Genomic DNA, 20881 nt, shown 5'->3' on the forward strand with positions numbered 1-20881 from the left:
AAGATCCAGACATTCACACCAGCTGTCTGCAGCGCGTCTGAATCAGGGGAGAGATGCCAGCAGCAGCCCCTCAGACGTCCGTGACGAGACCACCAGACGACCCTCAACCAGGAGACAGGCAGGAGGAGACGGAGGACGGGCCGGAGATGAAGAGAGGCAGACTGGAGGAGGAGGCAGCTAAGCAGCAGGGGCCAGAACGCTGCCCCATGTCCCCTCCTCCCAGCGAGGCCAAGCACCGCAGCCAGGCACCGCAGATCATCTACGACGAGAGGGATGAGACGGCGGCAGTGGGAGAGCACTGAGGCAGAGCTGAGGAGACGGTGGGCCGACGGAGAGGTGGAGAGGACAGCCCAGAGACACTGAGGCAACAGACCAGAGGAGACACTTTTGCCTATAGGACCGCGCCCTGGAACGGGAACCAGCTCAGGAAGGAGACCCACGCCCTAGAAGACGGGACCTGGGGTGCACTGTAATAGAGGGGGGGTTGTATCCTATGGGTTAGGTGTACCTGAGTAAGGGGGGTTCGGGGGTAGGTGTATTCTTCTGAAAAGTTGCAAATCTGTGTCTCTCTCTTTTTTTTCTCTCTCTCTCCCGCTCCCCCCCCTCCCTCTTTATCTCTCTCTCTCTCCTCTCTGATCGTTGTTTATCCCTCTTGGTTTAGGTGTGATGCGTGTAATGGATGATAATCGGCAGGTATAAATCCATTAATGAACTATTGTGTTGACATTGATTTAATGTCAAAAGGGGGAATTATCGGATATTTCATTAATATTTGAAGCTCTCCTCTGATGATAGCATGATTGTCTCCTCCGGGCCCTCAGGCTGTAGGGTCCAGTGCCCCTCCTGATCAGCATGCTATAGCTCACATGCTCGTCTCTGTGGCTCTCTGTACATCTGCCCCCCCCCCCCACACACACACACATACATACACACGCACATACATACATACACACACACACACACACACCCCTCCCCTTCTCTTCTTCATCCATGAGGGTATAAATATGTCATGTGTCTTCATTCTGAGAAACTGAGCCCCGTGGAAGGGCTGGTCGGAGTTCTGTGTTCTTGTGTTTGACAATAAAGACACCGTCTGAGAAATACAACTTTGTCGCTTGAATCTGTCAGCTGGTCAAGTCAAGAGTCAAGAGTTTTATTTGTCACGGCATACAAGTATACAATGAAATGCGGGTGGTCTTGCCCGCAACGATGTGCAATACAGTGGTACAACATGTAATAGAATCCAATAAAAACAACATTGTGCAATAAACAAGGTCCATATATATATCAATCTAAGGACTTGGGATGGTTTGATGAGAACCTAACAGTGCGATTACACTGCAAGCACAGCTAGGTGGTGCGCCGATACACCGCAGATACGGACCTAGCATAGCTGTTTGGCCCAACTCCCGGAGTTTTAAGCTAGGCTAGTGGTCCGTATCCACCTCCATTAATTTGTGCTAAGCTAGGCTAGCTTGCAGCCGGATATCCTTCTACTGAACACAGTCAGAGTCAGAGGAGGAACTTGTATCTATCTTCTTGACTCTGGAGAAGACCGTGAGACGCATTGTCCCATAATGTTGTTCCTTTAACCCTTAGAAGTCAACGGGGCCTATTGCTCCCGTGGGCGGAGAACAAAAGAATTAGAATCTCTCACAAATGCTCAGGAAGTCCCGTTTTTCAAAAATCTGTAAAAATAGCACAAAGACAATTTCGAGTGCATAATAGTGTAATCTATATGTATCCTTACTTGCTAAACATAATACGACTTGTAAATATGTTTAATTCTTGCTCAATTGTATAGTTCTAAATATCCCTGTATTCCCCCGAAACTACAACGCGTCACGTACATGCACGCGCGCACACACACACAGCGCATAGGTGTTAATCACTGAGTGATCTAATATGCATATTCTTCAGCGCGAGAGGGGGGGGGGGTTGTGTTTCTCACTGTCTGTCGTTGATAATATAATCTGAAGAGGTCCTGCATTATTATTATTATCATTCTCGAGAATACACGCGGACCCGACGGAACGTTAACTTATGAATAAAAAGTAGTCTAACATGCTTTTCATCCTCGCCCGTGTATATACCCACGTCGCGCTAAAACATCAACTACTGTATGAGTAGAGACAGAGTGCTTGTGTGTACGAGTTATGATGAGTTATCTCGCAGTTTTCTAGAGTAGAAAGGTGCGCCCAGTAGAGCACACACACACACACACAGAAGGAATTTCTTGTACAGCGAGTTGGGCGTTTTATTTATTTTATCACTTGTAGGCTACCATAGCGAAGGCTCATGGCAGCAACGTTAGTGGTTGAAACGTGATTCGAGAGTGATACCAAGTGGAAGGAAATATATCCTGTCATCAGTGCGTATAGCAGGTATCCTCGAAATTCTCCGCTCCTGTCTGTCCGCCTGCACTGCTCCAACTGCCTGTGTCTGTCTACTGCTTTGGTCCAATCATATTCAGAGTCCCGTCAGAATCCAGCCCCCCCACCCACAGTCTGCGAATCAGAGGCAGAGTAGGGCGGGTCTTCACGAAATGCGTGTTGTCTCTTTCAACGGGTTGGAGTCAGAGCGAGAGTTGACAGCGCATATACAGGTAGTCTAATCTGCAGGTACTGTAGCGAGTAGCATAGTTTTGCCAGCAGGCAGTTAGTAGAAAAATATGGCATGTTCAAAGATGGCCAGTAAAATAAAAGTCAACAGTGAAAATCGCTGCAATAATAATTCTTTCTTTCTTTCTTTCTTTCTTTCTTTCTTTCTTTCTTTCTTTCTTTCTTTCTTTCTTTCTTTCTTTCTTTCTTTCTTTCTTTCTTTCTTTCTTTCTTTCTTTCTTTCTTTCTTTCTTTCTTTCTTTCTTTCTTTCTTTCTCTCTCTCTCTCTCTCTCTCTCTCATTCTAGAGAAATACAACCACAAATTGTTATTGGTTTGCTTCTTTTTCTTACAGTACTATATATACTGTACTTTACTGTATATACTGTACCATCCACTGTACTGAAACATCTCAATATAAGTAATCATGGTATGCTGCAAAAGGTGATATGGTATGTGATATGGTACAGTACTGTAAATACCATCTCTCTCTCTCTCTCTCTCTCTCTCTGGCTTTATTGAGGAAGGGCACACCTCTATCAGCTGAGTAACAATGTTCATCAAAGTGTTGAGTGCTACAGTGTAGGTTAGTATATTAGGACAAGTGCATACCTACATGTATGACCTATATCTATCTACTACTTTTGGATATGAGCATTTTTTCAATACCCAACTATGTAGTGGCCGCTTGTCGCTAGGCTAGGCCTCCTGCTGGGTCCATTCACTGGAATAACAAAGGAATGACTGGGCCTTTGCTCCAGGTGTGAAATGGTTCTAGTGACAATGATCACATTGAATTCTGGGAGTGTAGTTCTCTCATCAGATAGCTGAATGAACTTGGATCTAGTTCAAAGTCCTATACTGAAAAGGTGTTAGGATTTTACCAGAATGTTTGATAGGACATTGATTGAAAACTATCGTCTCAAATTTGACAATTGATGGCTTATTTTGAAGGTATGAATCTGTAATTTTATATTATGTAACAAAAAAAAAGGGGGAAATTCTCAGGAGGAGGAGCTATTTAGGTTAGACTTCTAAGGGTTAAGTTGTAACAGTGGTTTGGTGAGTGAGAGGTTCTGGTCATTTGGACCAGGGCTGTGAGATGTAGTGAACAGAACCGGTCTTACCTTGGCCACCTGAGCACACCTACAGAGCGTCAGCACATCCAGATAGGAGAATATTCTAGAGAGAGAGAGAGAGAGAGAGAGAGAGAGAGAGAGAGAGAGAGAGAGAGAGAGAGAGAGAGAGAGAGAGAGAGAAAGACAGAGAAAGAGAGACAGAGAGAAAGAGAGGAGGATAAATATATTAGTCTCAGTTGACTGAACCGATCACAAGCTCTGAGGAAAGTAACGCTAGTGATAGGAGGCTCAAGAAAAAGCAAGAAAGAAATATTTGTTTGACAGAGGGATTGGAGGGTCAAGAAAAGAGGACGGAGCTTAGGATAGGTCAATTCAGAGTCACTGGTTTGTTTTCTGCTCACATTTGACAGACAGTTATTATGCGTACAGACAGACAGACAGACAGACAGACAGACAGACAGACAGACAAATGGTAAATGGTGCATTTATATAGTGCTTTTGTCCAAAGCGCTTTACAATATTTGTTCCTCACATTTTTACCCATTCACTCACACATTCACACACCGATGGCGGAGGCAACCATGCGGGGAGCCAACCTGCTCATCAGGAGCAATTAGGAGTGAAGTGTCTTGCTCAAGGACACATCGACACACTGCCGGGGAGGAGCGGGAATCGAACCGGGAACCTTCCGACTACTCTACCTCCTGAGCCACCGTCGCCCCCAGACAGACAGACAGTCTGAGTCCTGCCCACATAGAGACATCTTTAAGCAGTGAAGCACTCAGCCACACAGGGCAGCTCATCCATTAATCTGCCAATGACTAATCTCTGGAACTCAGACAGGCTAGTGACCAGGCTCACTGAATCACACAGACACACACACACACACACACATTTAGTCATTTAGCTGAACGCTTTCATCCAAAGCGACTTACAAGTTCTGTACGACAAGTCAGCAGGAAGGGCACGACTCTTACAGCTGAGTAACAATGTTCATCAAACAGTGTTGAAACTTGGGTGCTACAGTGTTGAGTGCATAGTAGTAGAGACATGTTAGTATAGCAGGAAGAGTGCATGATAGTATAAGACAGTAAGTATTTTTTTTTTATTATTGATGAATAAAAATTAAAAACACACCTTCTTAGACCATGGCCTGTTGTCACACACACACACACACACACACACACACACACACACACAGCTCCTTTCAAAAAAAATAATAAGCTATATATTACATTATATATTACAAGTATTAGGTGTATATCTTGAATAATAATTTATTTAAATGGTGATTTCATTGGATGTGCACTGTTAATTAATGCTTGTATATCTAATTTTATGTTGTTATGTGTATGTGTTTGTTTAAAAAATTATAAAAAAATAAAATATAAAAAAATATTAAATTTCCTTTTTGCTTTATAGCTGTCAATTTGTAAGTAATTTGAAAGAGCATTGTACAAGATGAGGAATAACGTTTAATAACTAAAATGTTTCTTTTTTTCTTTTTATCCAATGAATCAGAGTAATAATCGACAAATGAATAGATTATCAACATAGTTGTTAGTTACAGCCCTAAAACACACACAAACAGACACAAGTATGTATGTACGTACACACGCACACAAACAAATAGACGCATATACATACATACACACACACGAATAATCTATTAATATCCACAACACATAATTCAGGCAAGTGTGATGCCCACTAGAAGTGGTATCACGTTAATATCATTAGATATTGTGTCAAAACGTTGTGAACATACTTGTACAGTATTACTTCCATCAGAAATAAGGTAGAACAGTCATGTCATACTTAATGGACAACATTAATATAATTTGGTCAATAGGTGGCAGTATAGGACTTGTGTTCAGTAACTTCGCCTTCTAGGGAACCGTACCCTGCTACCTACAGGTGCACGAGGCGAGCTGATTCTCACAATTGAGAGGATTCAGAACCAGTAACATCATGTCCGCGCCTCCTTTTGTCCATGACTAACTACAACCTGTTTTATAGGTGGGTAATACATTACAAAACACACATAAAGGTTAACAATGATACATGCAATGTCGAGAGCCCAATGAGGTGATGTTTGAGTCAAGTTTAAGAAGTTTAAGACGACAAGTAAAGTGGTTTAGAAGTTGACCGTCAATTGATGGTGCCGTGTCTCGTGGCACATTAAATAGAGTGTTGAAATACAATTCCCCATTAATCATTGAAGTGTCGGAGCTAAGTATCTCCAAGGGGATTATAACGGTTATGTTTGGGAAATATGTACTGTTTGAGTTGAAATGCTGTTTGGTAAATCAATATTGACATATTTGGTATAAGTGTTAAAAGGTGGTAAGAGATCTCTCTCTCTCTCTCTCTCTCTCTCTCTCTCTCTCTCTCTCTGGGTAACGCATGTATTCCCGGTAACCTGCCCCATTTCTAAGCCATATAACCCAGGACGTTATACGAACAACATTAAAATCTTTTCTCATGTCAAGAATGATTGTTATAGATGCCAAATAATTCACCTTAAAAAAAAAAAAATCATGTAATGAGGGATGGCGGACCTCTAAAGTTGACCTAAGTTACCGGGAATACCAATTCACTATCTCCTCCAATTTAAGAGAGAATTAAAATGTTTTGGTTGTTTTGTAGGGATATCATCATCATGTAACATAATACCATAGTTCTCCCCGAGTTATCTCAAGAGAATTCAAATTTAGCTGAATCTGAAGGAAAAATCCGGGTATGGGATATGAGTCAACATAGTTCATGGCCTTCAATTGATAACAAACATAAAAGGCTTAATTTTCATGGCAGATGCATGATATGTTTTGGGCATGATCTTGGCACCCCAATGAACAACCAAAATGAGTTTCGTCTTTTGTGGCCAATTATTTTAGGAGATAATTACGTTTCACATATTGATCCCAGGTTACCGCGAATACCTATCCTCACAATTCCAGATAAACACTTAAATCTCCCATTTTACTAAAGATTGGTGAGATTTTATTTTTGGAAATCATAACAGCAATAATAAGGGTTAGGTGTAAACCAGAATTACTAGAATGTGTTGTGTTTTGTCTGTTAAAATGAGCAAAAACAAGGAAAGGGTATTCCCAGTAACTTACTTAACAAACAAGTGCAAAAAATACAGTTCTAGAACAAGTATTTTAATTTTTTCTATATTCAAGAAAGTGGAAAGGAACCCAACATTTTCAATTGTCTGCACACAATCGTTGTTTTGTTATTCCAAGATGGCATTTGAACTGAATTTTGGAAAAAACAGGTATTCCTGGTCACCTGAGTTAGGGTTCACCACCATGCCCCTAGTCAGTCTACACCACCATGCCCCTAGTCAGTCTACACCACCACCATGCCCCTAGTCAGTCTACACCAACCTGCCCCTAGTCAGTCTACACCACCACCATGCCCCTAGTCAGTCTACACCACCATGCCCCTAGTCAGTCTACACCACCACCATGCCCCTAGTCAGTCTACACCACCACCATGCCCCGAGTCAGTCTACACCACCACCATGCTCCTAGTCAGTCTACACCACCATGCCCCTAGTCAGTCTACACCAACCTGCCCCTAGTCAGCCTACACCACCACCATGCCCCTAGTCAGTCTACACCACCACCATGCCCCTAGTCAGTCTACACCACCACCATGCCCCTAGTCAGTCTACACCACCACCATGCCCCTAGTCAGTCTACACCACCACCATGCTCCTAGTCAGTCTACACCACCACCATGCCCCTAGTCAGTCTACACCACCATGCCACCATTCTATTATATATGCTAGCCTACCCCTGATAATATTAATACATTTAATTAATGTGTTAGCTTGTAGCTAACGGCCTGGGCCTCCATGTTGTGTTGTTAGCTTGTAGCTTGTAGCTAACGGCCTGGGCTCCATGATGTGTTGTTAGCTTGTAGCTTGTAGCTAACGGCCTGGGCCTCCATGATGTGTTAGCTTCAATTAATTAATTACCGGAATACATATAAGTTACCGTGAATACCTATATGGTAATAGTATTCCTGGTAACCTCTCCTTTTCACAAGTCACCGGAATACATATCAATGTATCACCATTTACCATTTGTCTGTCTGTCTGTCTGTACGCATAATAACTGTCTGTCAAATGTGAGCAGAAAACAAACCAGTGACTCTGAATTGACCTATCCTAAGCTCCGTCCTCTTTTCTTGACCCTCCAATCCCTCTGTCAAACAAATATTTCTTTCTTGCTTTTTCTTGAGCCTCCTATCACTAGCGTTACTTTCCTCAGAGCTTGTGATCGGTTCAGTCAACTGAGACTTCTCTCTCTCTCTCTCTCTCTCTCTCTCTCTCTCTCTCTCTCTCTCTCTCTCTCTCTCTCTCTCTCTCTCTCTCTCTCTCTCTCTCTCTCTCTCTCTCTCTCTCTCTCTCTCTCTCTCTCTCTCTCTCTCTCTCTCTCTCTCTCTCTCTCTCTCTCTCTCTCTCTCTCTCTCTCTCTCTCTCTCTCTCTCTCTCTCTCTCTCTCTCTCTCTCTCTCTCTCTCTCTCTCTCTCACATATAAATCTATTCCTTTGGGTTTCACTATGGTCACGGTTTAGCAATTCCTAGTAAGGCTGAGACCGGCCATATACATATATATAAATGCACTTTCGATGCACATTGATTAAAGGTTCAAACGAACTTGAGTTGGAACATAAATATGAGTGCCAGAGGTGGTGAGGTTATTCCTGTGCACTATAGAATAGTGGATATGACTGATGATAAACGAATGATGATAAAGGTAATAGCTATTGATGATGCAAGGAATTGTTTGACAGACAGGGCGGCTAAGTGGCGCAGTGGGCAAGGTGCTCGCCACTAACGCAGGAGATGCTGGGTTCGAGCCCAGCTCTCTGCATTGCTTCCGGCTTGGCTGGTCGTTCATACTAATACAATTGGCAGTATTAGGGGGTGGGAAAGCCGGTGGGTGGGGATCGGACGTTGTGGACAGAGACTCCTACAGGTCGGTTGGTGCGCCTGTACAGCAGAATCAGGAAGTATCGGGGGCAGCATGAGCCTCCCACGCGCTACTCCTCGCCACTGAGAGATCGCGCTGTTCAGGTGAAAAGATGCGACGGCTGCCTCCTCGTGTACCGGAGGGGACGCGTGAATATTAAAGGCAACAAACTTGTGTTCAGCTTTTCGTTCAGCGTTTCTCTGATTGGCCACACGGCCAATCAATCAATCCACTAGCACACGCCCTTGCGGCAAGAGAGACGCGGCAGGAGCGCTGGTCGAACCAGCGGTGTTCTGTTGTGTGACTGTACTACAGCGGTGTTCTGTTGTGTGACTGTACTAAACTCTTCCACCACATGACCGACATTTGACATACAGTACACCTCCTATCTATGTTGGGATTATGTTTGGTCATGACAAAACAATAAAAATCGCTACTGTTAGTAATGCTGCCACCACCCACTTCAATGACAGAGCTCTCATATTTGCGAATGCATAAACTATATCTTAAATTATGGCGATGTGTCTAATATGGCTGGCGCGAAGTCATTGATAAGCGACAGCCATATTAGACACATAGCCATAATTTAAGATATAGTTTATGCATTCGCAAAATATGAGAGCGCGCCGCTGTCATTGAAGGGCTTCCTACAACAGAGCACCGCCGCTGCTGCTGCTGGAGCTGTATCAAGCCGGCGGCGGCGCACGGAAGCCGGGGATAAACCACCGCGTCGCCCCGCTGGCGCTTCAGGCTCAGCAGCCTCCACGGGCGAAATAACATATAACGTTACAGTTCCACACTGATGTACAGTGAGTGTCTAATATGGCTGTCGCGAAGTCATGCCTCTCCCTCTGACAATATCATAATGATGTGTTTTCTATATTATATCCACAATCATTCATCTAAAAAATTTTATGGGCTTTGATTAAACATGTAACCTACACCTACTGTAACTTACTGTACCTCTGCTTCCTACAGCACAGCAGGTAATGGCGTTAATCAATGGAACGCGAAACATAATAACGTTACGCTTTCTAGTTCAGCGCATTTCATAACTGTATGGGCTTTGTTTATACACGAGTGAATCTGGTAGTTGGTTGTTAAAAACGCGAAACATAATAACGTTACGCTTTCTAGTTCAGCGCATTTCATAACTGTATGGGCTTTGTTTATACACGAGTGAATCTGGTAGTTGGTTGTTAAAAACGCGAAACATAATAACGTTACGCTTTCTAGTTCAGCGCATTTCATAACTGTATGGGCTTTGTTTATACACGAGTGAATCTGGTAGTTGGTTGTTAAAAACGCGAAACATAATAACGTTACGCTTTGTAGTTCAGCGCATTTCATAACTGTATGGGCTTTGTTTATACACGAGTGAAACAGCAGCCCAACACAAGTGCGTTGGAACAGCAGCCCATGGTACACAAGTTGGTTGCCCGCGCTGCCGCTCGCTTGCGCTCCTTGGATTTCATTTGGGACGTGGGACGACTGCGCTTGCCTGCGCGTGGGGGCGGGGCCAATCAGAGAAAAGCCGAACACAAGTTGGTTGCCTTTAATATTCACGCGGAGGGGACACGTGATGCAAGGCTTCGTCCACATTGCAGCCGACCAGTGGGAGGCATAGTCTAGCAACGTTCAAGACAGGGGAGGGAAAAATTGGATAATACGAAATTGGGATGGGAGAAAAATAGAAAAATGGGGAGAAAAAGTAGATAAAAAAAAGGAATTGTTTGACAGACAATTATAATGACAGTGTTTTATTAAAATAAGACAGATACGATGTTCTCTTCCAATATGCCTAGACTGAGGTTAACAGGAGAATGCTCCCTTTTCACGTGCTTATATTTAAGACACCAAATATGCATAAAGACATAATTAATTACAATGTACAGTATATAATGCTGGATAACTACATTTGTTTTTGGTTATTTGGTTCTTTGGTTGCTAATTTTGGTTCATTTGTTTTGGTTGCTTTTCTTTGCTTTTACACTTACAACATTCATGCTGCACATACACTCATCCACACACTGCCGACACACTGATAGTCATATATATTGGCTGCTCCTTTAGTTACTAATAATAAATTCTTGTTATTTCTTAAATTGTGCCCGTGTCTCCCTATTCTTGTTGCGAGCTTGAGCCAGTTCGTAACACCCACATGCAATGATGCAGATACCTCTCCCTCTCAGCCTCCCTACTGTCTCAATCAAGAACCTTCTCTCCTGTGTCTCCTACTCTGTCTCCCTCTCAGCCTCCCTACTGTCTCAATAAAGAACCTTCTCTCCTGTGTCTCCTACTCTGTCTCCCTCTCAGCCTTCCTGCTGTCTCAATAAAGAACCTTCTCTCCTGTCTCCTCTACTGTCTCCCTCTCAGCCTTCCTGCTGTCTCAATAAAGAACCTTCTCTCCTGTGTCTCCTCTCCTGTGTCTCCCTCTCAGCCTTCCTACTGTCTCAATCAAGAACCTTCTCTCCTGTGTCTCCTCTACTCTGTCTCCCTCTCAGCCTTCCTGCTGTCTCAATAAAGAACCTTCTCTCCTGTGTCTCCTCTACTCTGTCTCCCCCTCAGCCTTCCTACTGTCTCAATAAAGAACCTTCTCTCCTGTGTCTCCTCTACTCTGTCTCCCTCTCAGCCTTCCTGCTGTCTCAATAAAGAACCTTCTCTCCTGTGTCTCCTCTCCTGTGTCTCCCTCTCAGCCTTCCTACTGTCTCAATCAAGAACCTTCTCTCCCGTGTCTCCTCTACTCTGTCTCCCTCTCAGCCTCCCTACTGTCTCAATAAAGAACCTTCTCTCCTGTGTCTCCTACTCTGTCTCCCTCTCAGCCTTCCTACTGTCTCAATAAAGAACCTTCTCTCCTGTGTCTCCTCTACTCCGTCTCCCTCTCAGCCTTCCTACTGTCTCAATCAAGAACCTTCTCTCCCGTGTCTCCTCTACTCTGTCTCCCTCTCAGCCTCCCTACTGTCTCAATAAAGAACCTTCTCTCCTGTGTCTCCTCTACTCTGTCTCCCTCTCAGCCTTCCTACTGTCTCAATAAAGAACCTTCTCTCCTGTGTCTCCTCTACTCCGTCTCCCTCTCAGCCTTCCTACTGTCTCAATCAAGAACCTTCTCTCCTGTGTCTCCTCTACTCTGTCTCCCTCTCAGCCTCCCTACTGTCTCAATAAAGAACCTTCTCTCATGTGTCTCCTCTACTCTGTCTCCCTCTCAGCCTTCCTGCTGTCTCAATAAAGAACCTTCTCTCCTGTGTCTCTCCTACTCTGTCTCCCTCTCAGCCTCCCTACTGTCTCAATAAAGAACCTTCTCTCCTGTGTCTCCTACTCTGTCTCCCTCTCAGCCTCCCTGCTGTCTCAATAAAGAACCTTCTCTCCTGTGTCTCCTCTACTCTGTCTCCCTCTCAGCCTCCCTGCTGTCTCAATAAAGAACCTTCTCTCCTGTGTCTCCTCTACTCTGTCTCCCTCTCAGCCTTCCTACTGTCTCAATAAAGAACCTTCTCTCCTGTGTCTCCTCTCCTGTGTCTCCCTCTCAGCCTTCCTACTGTCTCAATAAAGAACCTTCTCTCCTGTGTCTCCTCTACTCTGTCTCCCTCAGCCTCCCTGCTGTCTCAATAAAGAACCTTCTCTCCTGTGTCTCCTCTACTCTGTCTCCCTCTCAGCCTTCCTACTGTCTCAATAAAGAACCTTCTCTCCTGTGTCTCCTCTACTCTGTCTCCCTCTCAGCCTCCCTACTGTCTCAATAAAGAACCTTCTCTCCTGTGTCTCCTCTACTCCGTCTCCCTCTCAGCCTCCCTACTGTCTCAATAAAGAACCTTCTCTCATGTGTCTCCTCTACTCTGTCTCCCTCTCAGCCTCCCTGCTGTCTCAATAAAGAACCTTCTCTCCTGTGTCTCCTCTACTCTGTCTCTCTCTCAGCCTTCCTACTGTCTCAATAAAGAACCTTCTCTCCTGTGTCTCCTCTACTCTGTCTGCCTCTCAGCCTTCCTACTGTCTCAATAAAGAACCTTCTCTCCTGTGTCTCCTACTCTGTCTCCCTCTCAGCCTCCCTACTGTCTCAATAAAGAACCTTCTCTCCTGTGTCTCCTCTACTCTGTCTCCCTCTCAGCCTCCCTGCTGTCTCAATAAAGAACCTTCTGAAATAGCAAAGGGAGAGGCTTGAAAACACTCCTTTAACCCTTTCACTACCACACTACAGACGGTTTGGTAGTGTGGTAGTGAAAGGTTAACCTTCTGTAGTGTGGTAGTGAAAGGTTAACCTTCTGTAGTGTGGTAGTGAAAGGTTAACCGTCTGTAGTGTGGTAGTGAAAGGGTTAACCCTTTGGTAGTGTGGTAGTGAAAGGTTAACCGTCTGTAGTGTGGTAGTGAAAGGGTTAACCCTTTGGTAGTGTGGTAGTGAAAGGTTAACCGTCTGTAGTGTGGTAGTGAAAGGGTTAACCCTTTGGTAGTGTGGTAGTGAAAGGGTATTTTTTTTTTTTTAAATAAAGACCAGATGACCGGTTGGCTGTGAAGAGGACTAGTGCTAGTGTCCACTGATTGGCTGTGGAGAGAGCTGTCACAGTGCTAGTGTCCACTGATTGGCTGTGGAGAGAACTGTCACAGTGCTAGTGTCCACTGATTGGCTGTGGAGAGAACTGTTGCTGTGCTAGCATCCAGCACAGCTGTGGTGCTGAACTGGAATGTCCTCTTCACCCTAGGAAACATTCTCTGTCCATTGTTCCCTTCACATATAGATACAGGCACCGAGCCACTGACAGAGACGCTGTGTGTGTGTGTGTGTGTGTGTGTGTGTGTGTGTGTGTGTGTGTGTGTGTGTCTAAGGGCATGTTGGGACATGTTTGTGTAGCCTAATCTAAACCGAGTTGTGCGTCAGGGAGGAGGATGCACTTAACGCTTTCTCTGCCAGCTATTATCCTCATCCTGTGTAGTAAATGCGCCATACTTTAAAATAGGCATTTTCACTGTGCGTCGCGGTGTTTGCAGGGCTATATCTATATTATAGCTATGGAGACAATACTGTGGCTCATTTGACAGTAACTATCCCTCGTTCAATGTTCAAAAAAGTGATACTGGCTCATTCCTGGGAACTGCGTTATGGAGCGATATGTGAATTTTGTATATAATAGGTATGATGATTAACGGGGCTCTGATGATTAACGGGGCTACCGTGGACAGGGTGAGCAGCTTTAAGTACCTGGGGGTCCACATCTCAGAGGACCTGACATGGTCAACACACATAGACACAGTAGTAAAGAAGGCGAAACAGCGTCTCTACCACCTGAGACAGTTAAGGAAGTTCAGAGTATCGGGGAAGATACTCCAGTCCTTCTACTCAGGAGCTGTAGAGACATCCTGACCGGAAACATCACTGCCTGGTATGGAAACAGCACGGCACAGGACAAGAAGGCCCTACAGAGAGTGGTGCGCTCAGCCGAGCGTACCACGGGTATTGCACTACCACCCCTGCAGGTTCTATACAACAAGAGGTGCAAATCCAGAGCCTGCAGGATAATGAAAGACCCCCACCACCTCAATAACAGCCTGTTTCAGCTGCTGAGGTCAGGCAGACGCCTGCGAACCCCAGCTACTAGGACAGAGCGGCTTAGGCTCAGCTTCTTCCCCCAGGCCATCAGAGCCATGAACAATGAACATTGAGTGCTCAGAACATTGAACTGTCCACACACAAGCACACATGAACACACACACGACACGCACACTGTGCACGCTCACACACGAGCAGCCACTTAACACTTTAACATGAGCGGGCACACACTCATGTCGCACACACGCACACTTATGGCCAAAGGAAAGGACACTTTAAATTAGAATAACAGGAACAGTGTATTGCACTACCAAAGCTAACTAGCATGTCCCATATGCTCTGTAAATAACTATGTACAGATACCGAGATGTCACTCCATGTTACCTGCTACCTGTTACTGCACAATGTTGTTTCCTTCTTTTGATTCTATTATATGTACCACTGTATTGCACATCGTTGCGGGCAAGACCACCCGCATTTCATTGTATACCTGTATGCCGTGACAATTAAAACTCTTGACTTGACTTGACTTGTATTATGTTTCATCATGAATGCATCAAAGGGGGGTCGTTTTTTGGTGCTCTGATCGTCATCAAAGGCATTAGTTTTGAATACTACATACGTTGATCGGCTGGATCGATATGAAATCATTGTAGGATCAAGGTGGAATTGACGTCAGATAGTCCTTACCTTTGATCGGGGTTATTCCAAAAAGAATATTCCAATTGTCTGATCGCGATTTCCAGTATTGATGTCCATCGGGTCCCCGACATAATCTGGCACAACACATCCATCGAGGGGCCATGGACGCGATTAGATGTGACACACAGTCTGGAACAGGGTTTCAAATGGTGGGTGATACTGCCACCTAGCAGGATCTGGCCGGTACTGCACTCTCTGGGTCTCAGTATGGCTTTTAACGGTAACATAGAGGTCTGTGACACTGAATAGAATATTAAAATTAGTGCTGTCAGGTAGGGCTGGGCGATTAATTCGAATGAATGATTTAGGACGATTTTTAAAAAAAATTATTGATTTAAAAAATATATATATATATATTATTATTATTATTATTTTTTTTTTTTAACACATTGGGTGCCATTGAGTTTCAGCACCTTATACCATTCTCTGCCAGCACTGTAAGCCTATGGAGATGTTCACCTTCTTTGCAGGGCTATAACTTTTTAAATTGTATTGCTAAATTGACATTACTATGGCCCATTCAACATCGATTATCTATCGTTCAGGATGTAGGAACGTTTTACTTTTACGTTTTACGAGGGCCATTTCATGTATGCACAAGGAGACATAATAATGATAATCTAGCGTTGATTTCAGGATGATTAGATAATCAGCCGGAAAATTACAACGTGATAACTGGATTACACTAAAATACCCTTTTCTCGTCTTTTCCTGGAATTACTCAGAATCACTCAAACTATACTCATATTCAAAACGGTATAAAGCGGAAATCTGTTTTCTGAATGTTGACCAGAAGCAACTCACTGACAGTCGACAGCGTTATTAGATCCATAGCTATAATATAAAATATAGTTTTAGGACTCGCAAGTGTGGCATTCTAAAACTAGATCCATTGAATAAAGACCTGGTGCTGAAGGGGGATCAGCGCCCCCTGCTGCTGGCGGGCGTTGTGTTAATGCTCTTCAGGTGAGGGGAGTGGCGGGTTGTAGGGGGCTAAGCGTCTTTGAGCATCTGGAAAAGCGCTATATAAAATAGATGTATTATTATTATTATTATTATTATTATTATTATTATTATTATTATTATTATTATTATTATTATTGTTCACGCCCAGCAGAAATAGTCGACTAATCAATCGAAAGGAGCCGTAGTCGACTGCCAACAGGGACTGATAACCAACTTCTACCACTGCGCAGTAGAGAGTGTGCTCACATACGGACTACTGGTGTGGTTTTCCAGCTGCACCAGGGCAGAGAAGGAGGCCCTCCACAGAGTGATCAAGGCTGCAAGGAGGATCACTGGAGCTAGCCTCCCAGATATCTCCACAGTCTTCACCTCCCGCTGCCTACGTCGTGTGAATAACATCTTACAGGACCAGTACCACCCAGCACACCATCTTTTTCAACTGCTGCCCTCTGGTCGAAGGTATAGATCCATCCAGTCCGGAACTAGCAGACTGACCAACAGCCTCTATCCACGGGCTGTCAGGCTGCTCAACGATCAACAGGCTGCTCAACGACCCCCCCCTCGCACGCCCCGTCCCCAACCCCCCGTGACATAACTCCCACTTCTCCATTACAACAATAACTGTGAACCGGACGTGCATTGCTGCACTATACACTATTTCATCCATTGCAAGTCAACCCCCCCCCCCTCCATCCATTAACTCACTGGAATGTCACTGTAATATTTATTTATTTGCACTAGCACTATTGCACTTGGGACATTGATGGTATATTATTATTATTGAGGACATTGGGACATTGATACTATATTATTATATTATTATTATTGACATTATTATTTTGCACATGCTATATTTTATGTTTGTATGCCAGTGGTGATGTTCCAAACAAAATTTCGTTGTACCAACAATGACAATAAAGATTCTATTCTATTCTTAGTCGAATGCAATTTTTTTATATTATTATTTGTTATAAAACAGTTTTGCGATCATTCTTTCCAAAAGCAAAGAGGCCTAGAAGTGTGGCTAACGCTAATGGCGCACATACCAGAGGCTAACTGCCTAAGAAAACGGGCACAGAAAGAGGATTTCACACACTAGACAAATATCAAGCTGTATCCATCAGTGGACCAATTGCATGCTTTTGCAGAGTACAAGAAGCCTTCAGTCGACTCCTTCAGACATTAAGCACGCCCACAGCCCAAATGGAATGATAAAAAATATATATTAATAAAGACAGGCCTAGTACTTTCACAATCTGTAAAACTCTGGAAAATGACAATGGAGACATGTGGCCACAATCGCTGGTCGCGGTCACACTAAGCGTGTCATCATTACTTAGTCAGACACCATTATGAACGGAAAGGCTGTCCGGTCTGCACGGTCTGCACGGACAGCAGAGCTATTTATAGGTCTGTGCAGCAGACTGTCCGTCTGTCCAACAAGTGGATACTAGTTATTGAAAATGGATAGAAAGACAGACGTGAACGGATCAATGTAGCCACGTAACGTTAAAGATCAAAGTAAGCGCTCTACAGATATTGAGCGTCATTTTGTAAAAATGTCCGGTGTCACCCGGTAATACCGATGTTGTTGTGACACACACACACACACACACACACACACACACACACACACACACACACACACACACACACACACACACACACACACACACACACACACACACACACACACACACACACACACACACACACACACACACACACACACACACACACACACACACACACACACACCCCCTCCCTCCCTCCCTCCCTCCCTCCCTCCCTCCCTCCCTCCCTCCCTCCATTGATCTGTGGCCTGCAGAGCAGCTGACCAATCAGGTGGGAAGAGATCGATCAGCGGCTAATGACATGACGCCAATCCATTGATTGGCTTGTCTGCTTTAAATCACATACACACACACACACACACACACACACACACACACACACACACACACACACACACACACACACACACACACACACTCTGTGTTCCATTATGTCAAAAGAGAAACATCTACACACACACACACATGCACGTGCGCACACACACACGAAGAATTACAAGTGCCGTTGTCTTTCTAAGGAGAGCAAGGTGGTGTCAAGTTTCAAATTCAAGTTTCAAGTTGTTTTATTTGTCACATATAAGGTACATGTAGATTACAGTGAAATGCTTGGTTTTGTATGAGTCCCTGAGATTGTGCTTCATATACAGTAAAAAAGTTAAAAGAATAAAGACCAAACACTATACAAAATATACAATATACAAAACTAAAGTACAAAATGCAAACAAAATGCAAAGAATGCGGTAGAGATGTAGTGCAATTGCAAATCCTTTAGTAATAGATAAGATATGGTGTGATGTTAAAAAGTGTTTAAAGTGTCTAAGTGAGTGTTAAACGTGAATGTTTAAAGGGGAGTGTTTGTTTTAAAGTGAGTGTGTGCATGTGGATGTAGATGGATGGATTAGTGTTGCATAGAGTCATTGAGCATCCTGATGGCCTGGGGATAGAAGCTCCTTGAGTCTCTCTGTACTGGCCATGAGACTCCGATAGGGCTTGCATGACCTCAGCAGTGCAAAGAGGCAGTTGTTTGGGTGGCTAGAGTCTATTCTCTTAGCCTCGGCGCTGCAACGCCTGGTGTAAATGTCCTGGAGAGTGGGAAGCCCACATCCAATTGTGCGTTTGGCTGATCGAGCCACTCTCTGCAGTCTGCTGCGGTCATGTGCGGTGCTATTCCCAAACCAGGAGGGGATGTTACCAGTCAGGATGCTCTCTATTGTGCATGAGTAGAAGTTCTCTAAGATCTTCTGAGTCACTTTGAACTTCCTTAGAAGTGCCTTCTTCACTACACTGTCTATGTGTGAGGTCCATGTCAAGTCCCCGGATATGTGGACTCTCTCGACCGGTGCCCCATAGATGCTGAGGGGGCTGTAGTCCTTTGCCCTTGACCTCCTAAAACCCACAATCCTCTCTTTGGTTTGGCTGACGTTCAGGGAGAGGCTGTTCTCCTGGCACCACAGCGCCAGGTTCTCCACCTCTCTTAGGTAGGCCCTCTCGTCGTTTGCAGAGATCAGGCCCACCACTACTGTGTCATCAGCAAATTTGATGATTGTGTTGTTGTTCCGCTGTGCCACACACAGTCATGCGTGTAAAACGAGTAGAGGAGGGGGCTCAGAACACAGCCCTGGGGGACACCTGTGTCAAGCGTGATGGATGAGTAGGTGCAGTTACCTGCCCTCACCACTTGGGGTCCAAGACCCACTGGCAGAGGTCATACTTCAAGCCCAGGTCTCTGAGCTTGCTCTCTCTAAGGAGAATCACTGATTCAGCCAGAAGCATTGATTCAACAGAAGCACTGATGCAAGCAGGAAGCAAGTGACCAATCACGTTACAGCTGTATGTGATGTAAGCAGTAAGCAAGCGAAGTAAGCAAGTATCCTCTCATTCGTCCTCTGTGTTTTGGAGTTCACCACATCAAAGCTGCACCTCGTGCTGTGATCATATGCAGGGCAGGCATTACAACAAACACACACACACACACACCATCGTAAATCAGTCGGTCACACTTGATATTTGATAGAGAGGGCGGTTCAATCAAGCACAATCAAGTTTAATGGTTTTGCGATTAGGCCCGAATCCCGACGCCAGGAACAAACCGGGCAAACAAACAAGTCACCATTAGGCTAAACGCTCTCATGGTCTTCCCCCTCAACATAATTACACCCTCAAGGGGGCGCTGTGACCACTCACATCTGTGTGTACGGCAGTGGTGGAAGAAGTACACAGTTCCTTTACTTAACACTAGCACAGCCATGGAGAAAATGCCACTAATTCCCGCCAGGAACGGGTCAGATGACCCCACAGCTTATATGAGAAATATGAGAAAAATAAACAGTGTAAACTATATAATTACGTCTGAATATAAAAATATGAGGTTTACCACAATGAAATGTAGGTTTGAGTGACATAAAAAATATATATTAAAAATATATATTATATATATTATATTTTATTTTATTTATTTTTTGGATGGAAGAGCCACACATTGACGGGCAAAGAGCCACATGCGGCTCGCGAGCCATGGGTTGGCCACCCCTGCGCTAGACGCTCACAAAGTGCTGTGACTTTCGTCTGTTCCAACGGCCCCATACGTGAATAACGTTCTAATTACATTTTCCTGAAGTCATTTTGAAATTTCAGAAACCGTGCCAGATAAAACGGGTACTTTTAGGAAAAGTCATTGAGTGACAGAGCTGGAGCTCGACCGAGTGACGAGGATACATTTATTGAAAATGCCTAGTAGTGTTGTCAAAAATATCGAAGTATCGATAAATATCGATACTGAATATTTAAAACAGTTACGATACTCATTTCCACGAAATACCGATACTTTCTGTAGTATCGGTACCGCTGGCAGTGTTCTACCGGAAGTTTGTTGACACGCTGTTCCAGAGCACGCTTGCCCCTCCAGCTGTTCAGAGCACGCTTCCCCCTCCAGCCCTCCCCTCACAGAGCGAGCCGTCGGCGTCTTCACTCTTTCAGTAACATTTTAGCTGAGTGAACTAAGATGGCAGATGCAGCGCCTCCACAACTTAAGATAAAGAAAACAGCAGAAGTGCTGTTTGGAAGTACTTCGGTTTGAAGTAAACACAGAAGGGAAAGTTAAAGATGTCACAATGCCATTTGCAAGCGGTGTTACAGGGCAGTGCCAACGAAAGGTGCCAACACCTCAAATATGGCAAAACACCTGAAGGACCGGCACGCGGATCTCCACAAAGAAATGAAAGAGGTTTGTGACTGAAGCATTAAACCACTAACTCTAGTTTAATACAAGATACGTTGTCTACTGATGGCGCATCATATCAACAGCTGATTCGTTGTACGTTACAGCTATTAGCTAACGTTAGATAGCTACTGCTAGTCGTTCCTCTGTTAGCTTATGCTAGCTAGCCGGCTACCGCATGGAAACGGAGTAAAATTACGTTTAAACGTATGTCGAGTCATAC

At 44.4% G+C, this 20881-nt stretch overlaps 1 protein-coding gene across 1 annotated transcript in view; it reads right to left on the reverse strand.

The window, feature by feature from the left end:
• fbxl2 (F-box and leucine-rich repeat protein 2) overlaps nucleotides 1–20881 on the reverse strand; it is a 149359-nt gene that overhangs the window by 55106 nt on the left and 73372 nt on the right. Inside the window, 1 exon segment of the mRNA XM_084312819.1 lies at nucleotides 3727–3781. Within this exon segment, the coding sequence (XP_084168945.1) occupies nucleotides 3727–3781 (55 nt within the window).

The sequence above is a fragment of the Notolepis coatsorum genome (genome assembly GCF_963971535.1).
Source record: "Notolepis coatsorum genome assembly, chromosome: 4".
NCBI lineage: Eukaryota > Metazoa > Chordata > Actinopteri > Aulopiformes > Paralepididae > Notolepis > Notolepis coatsorum.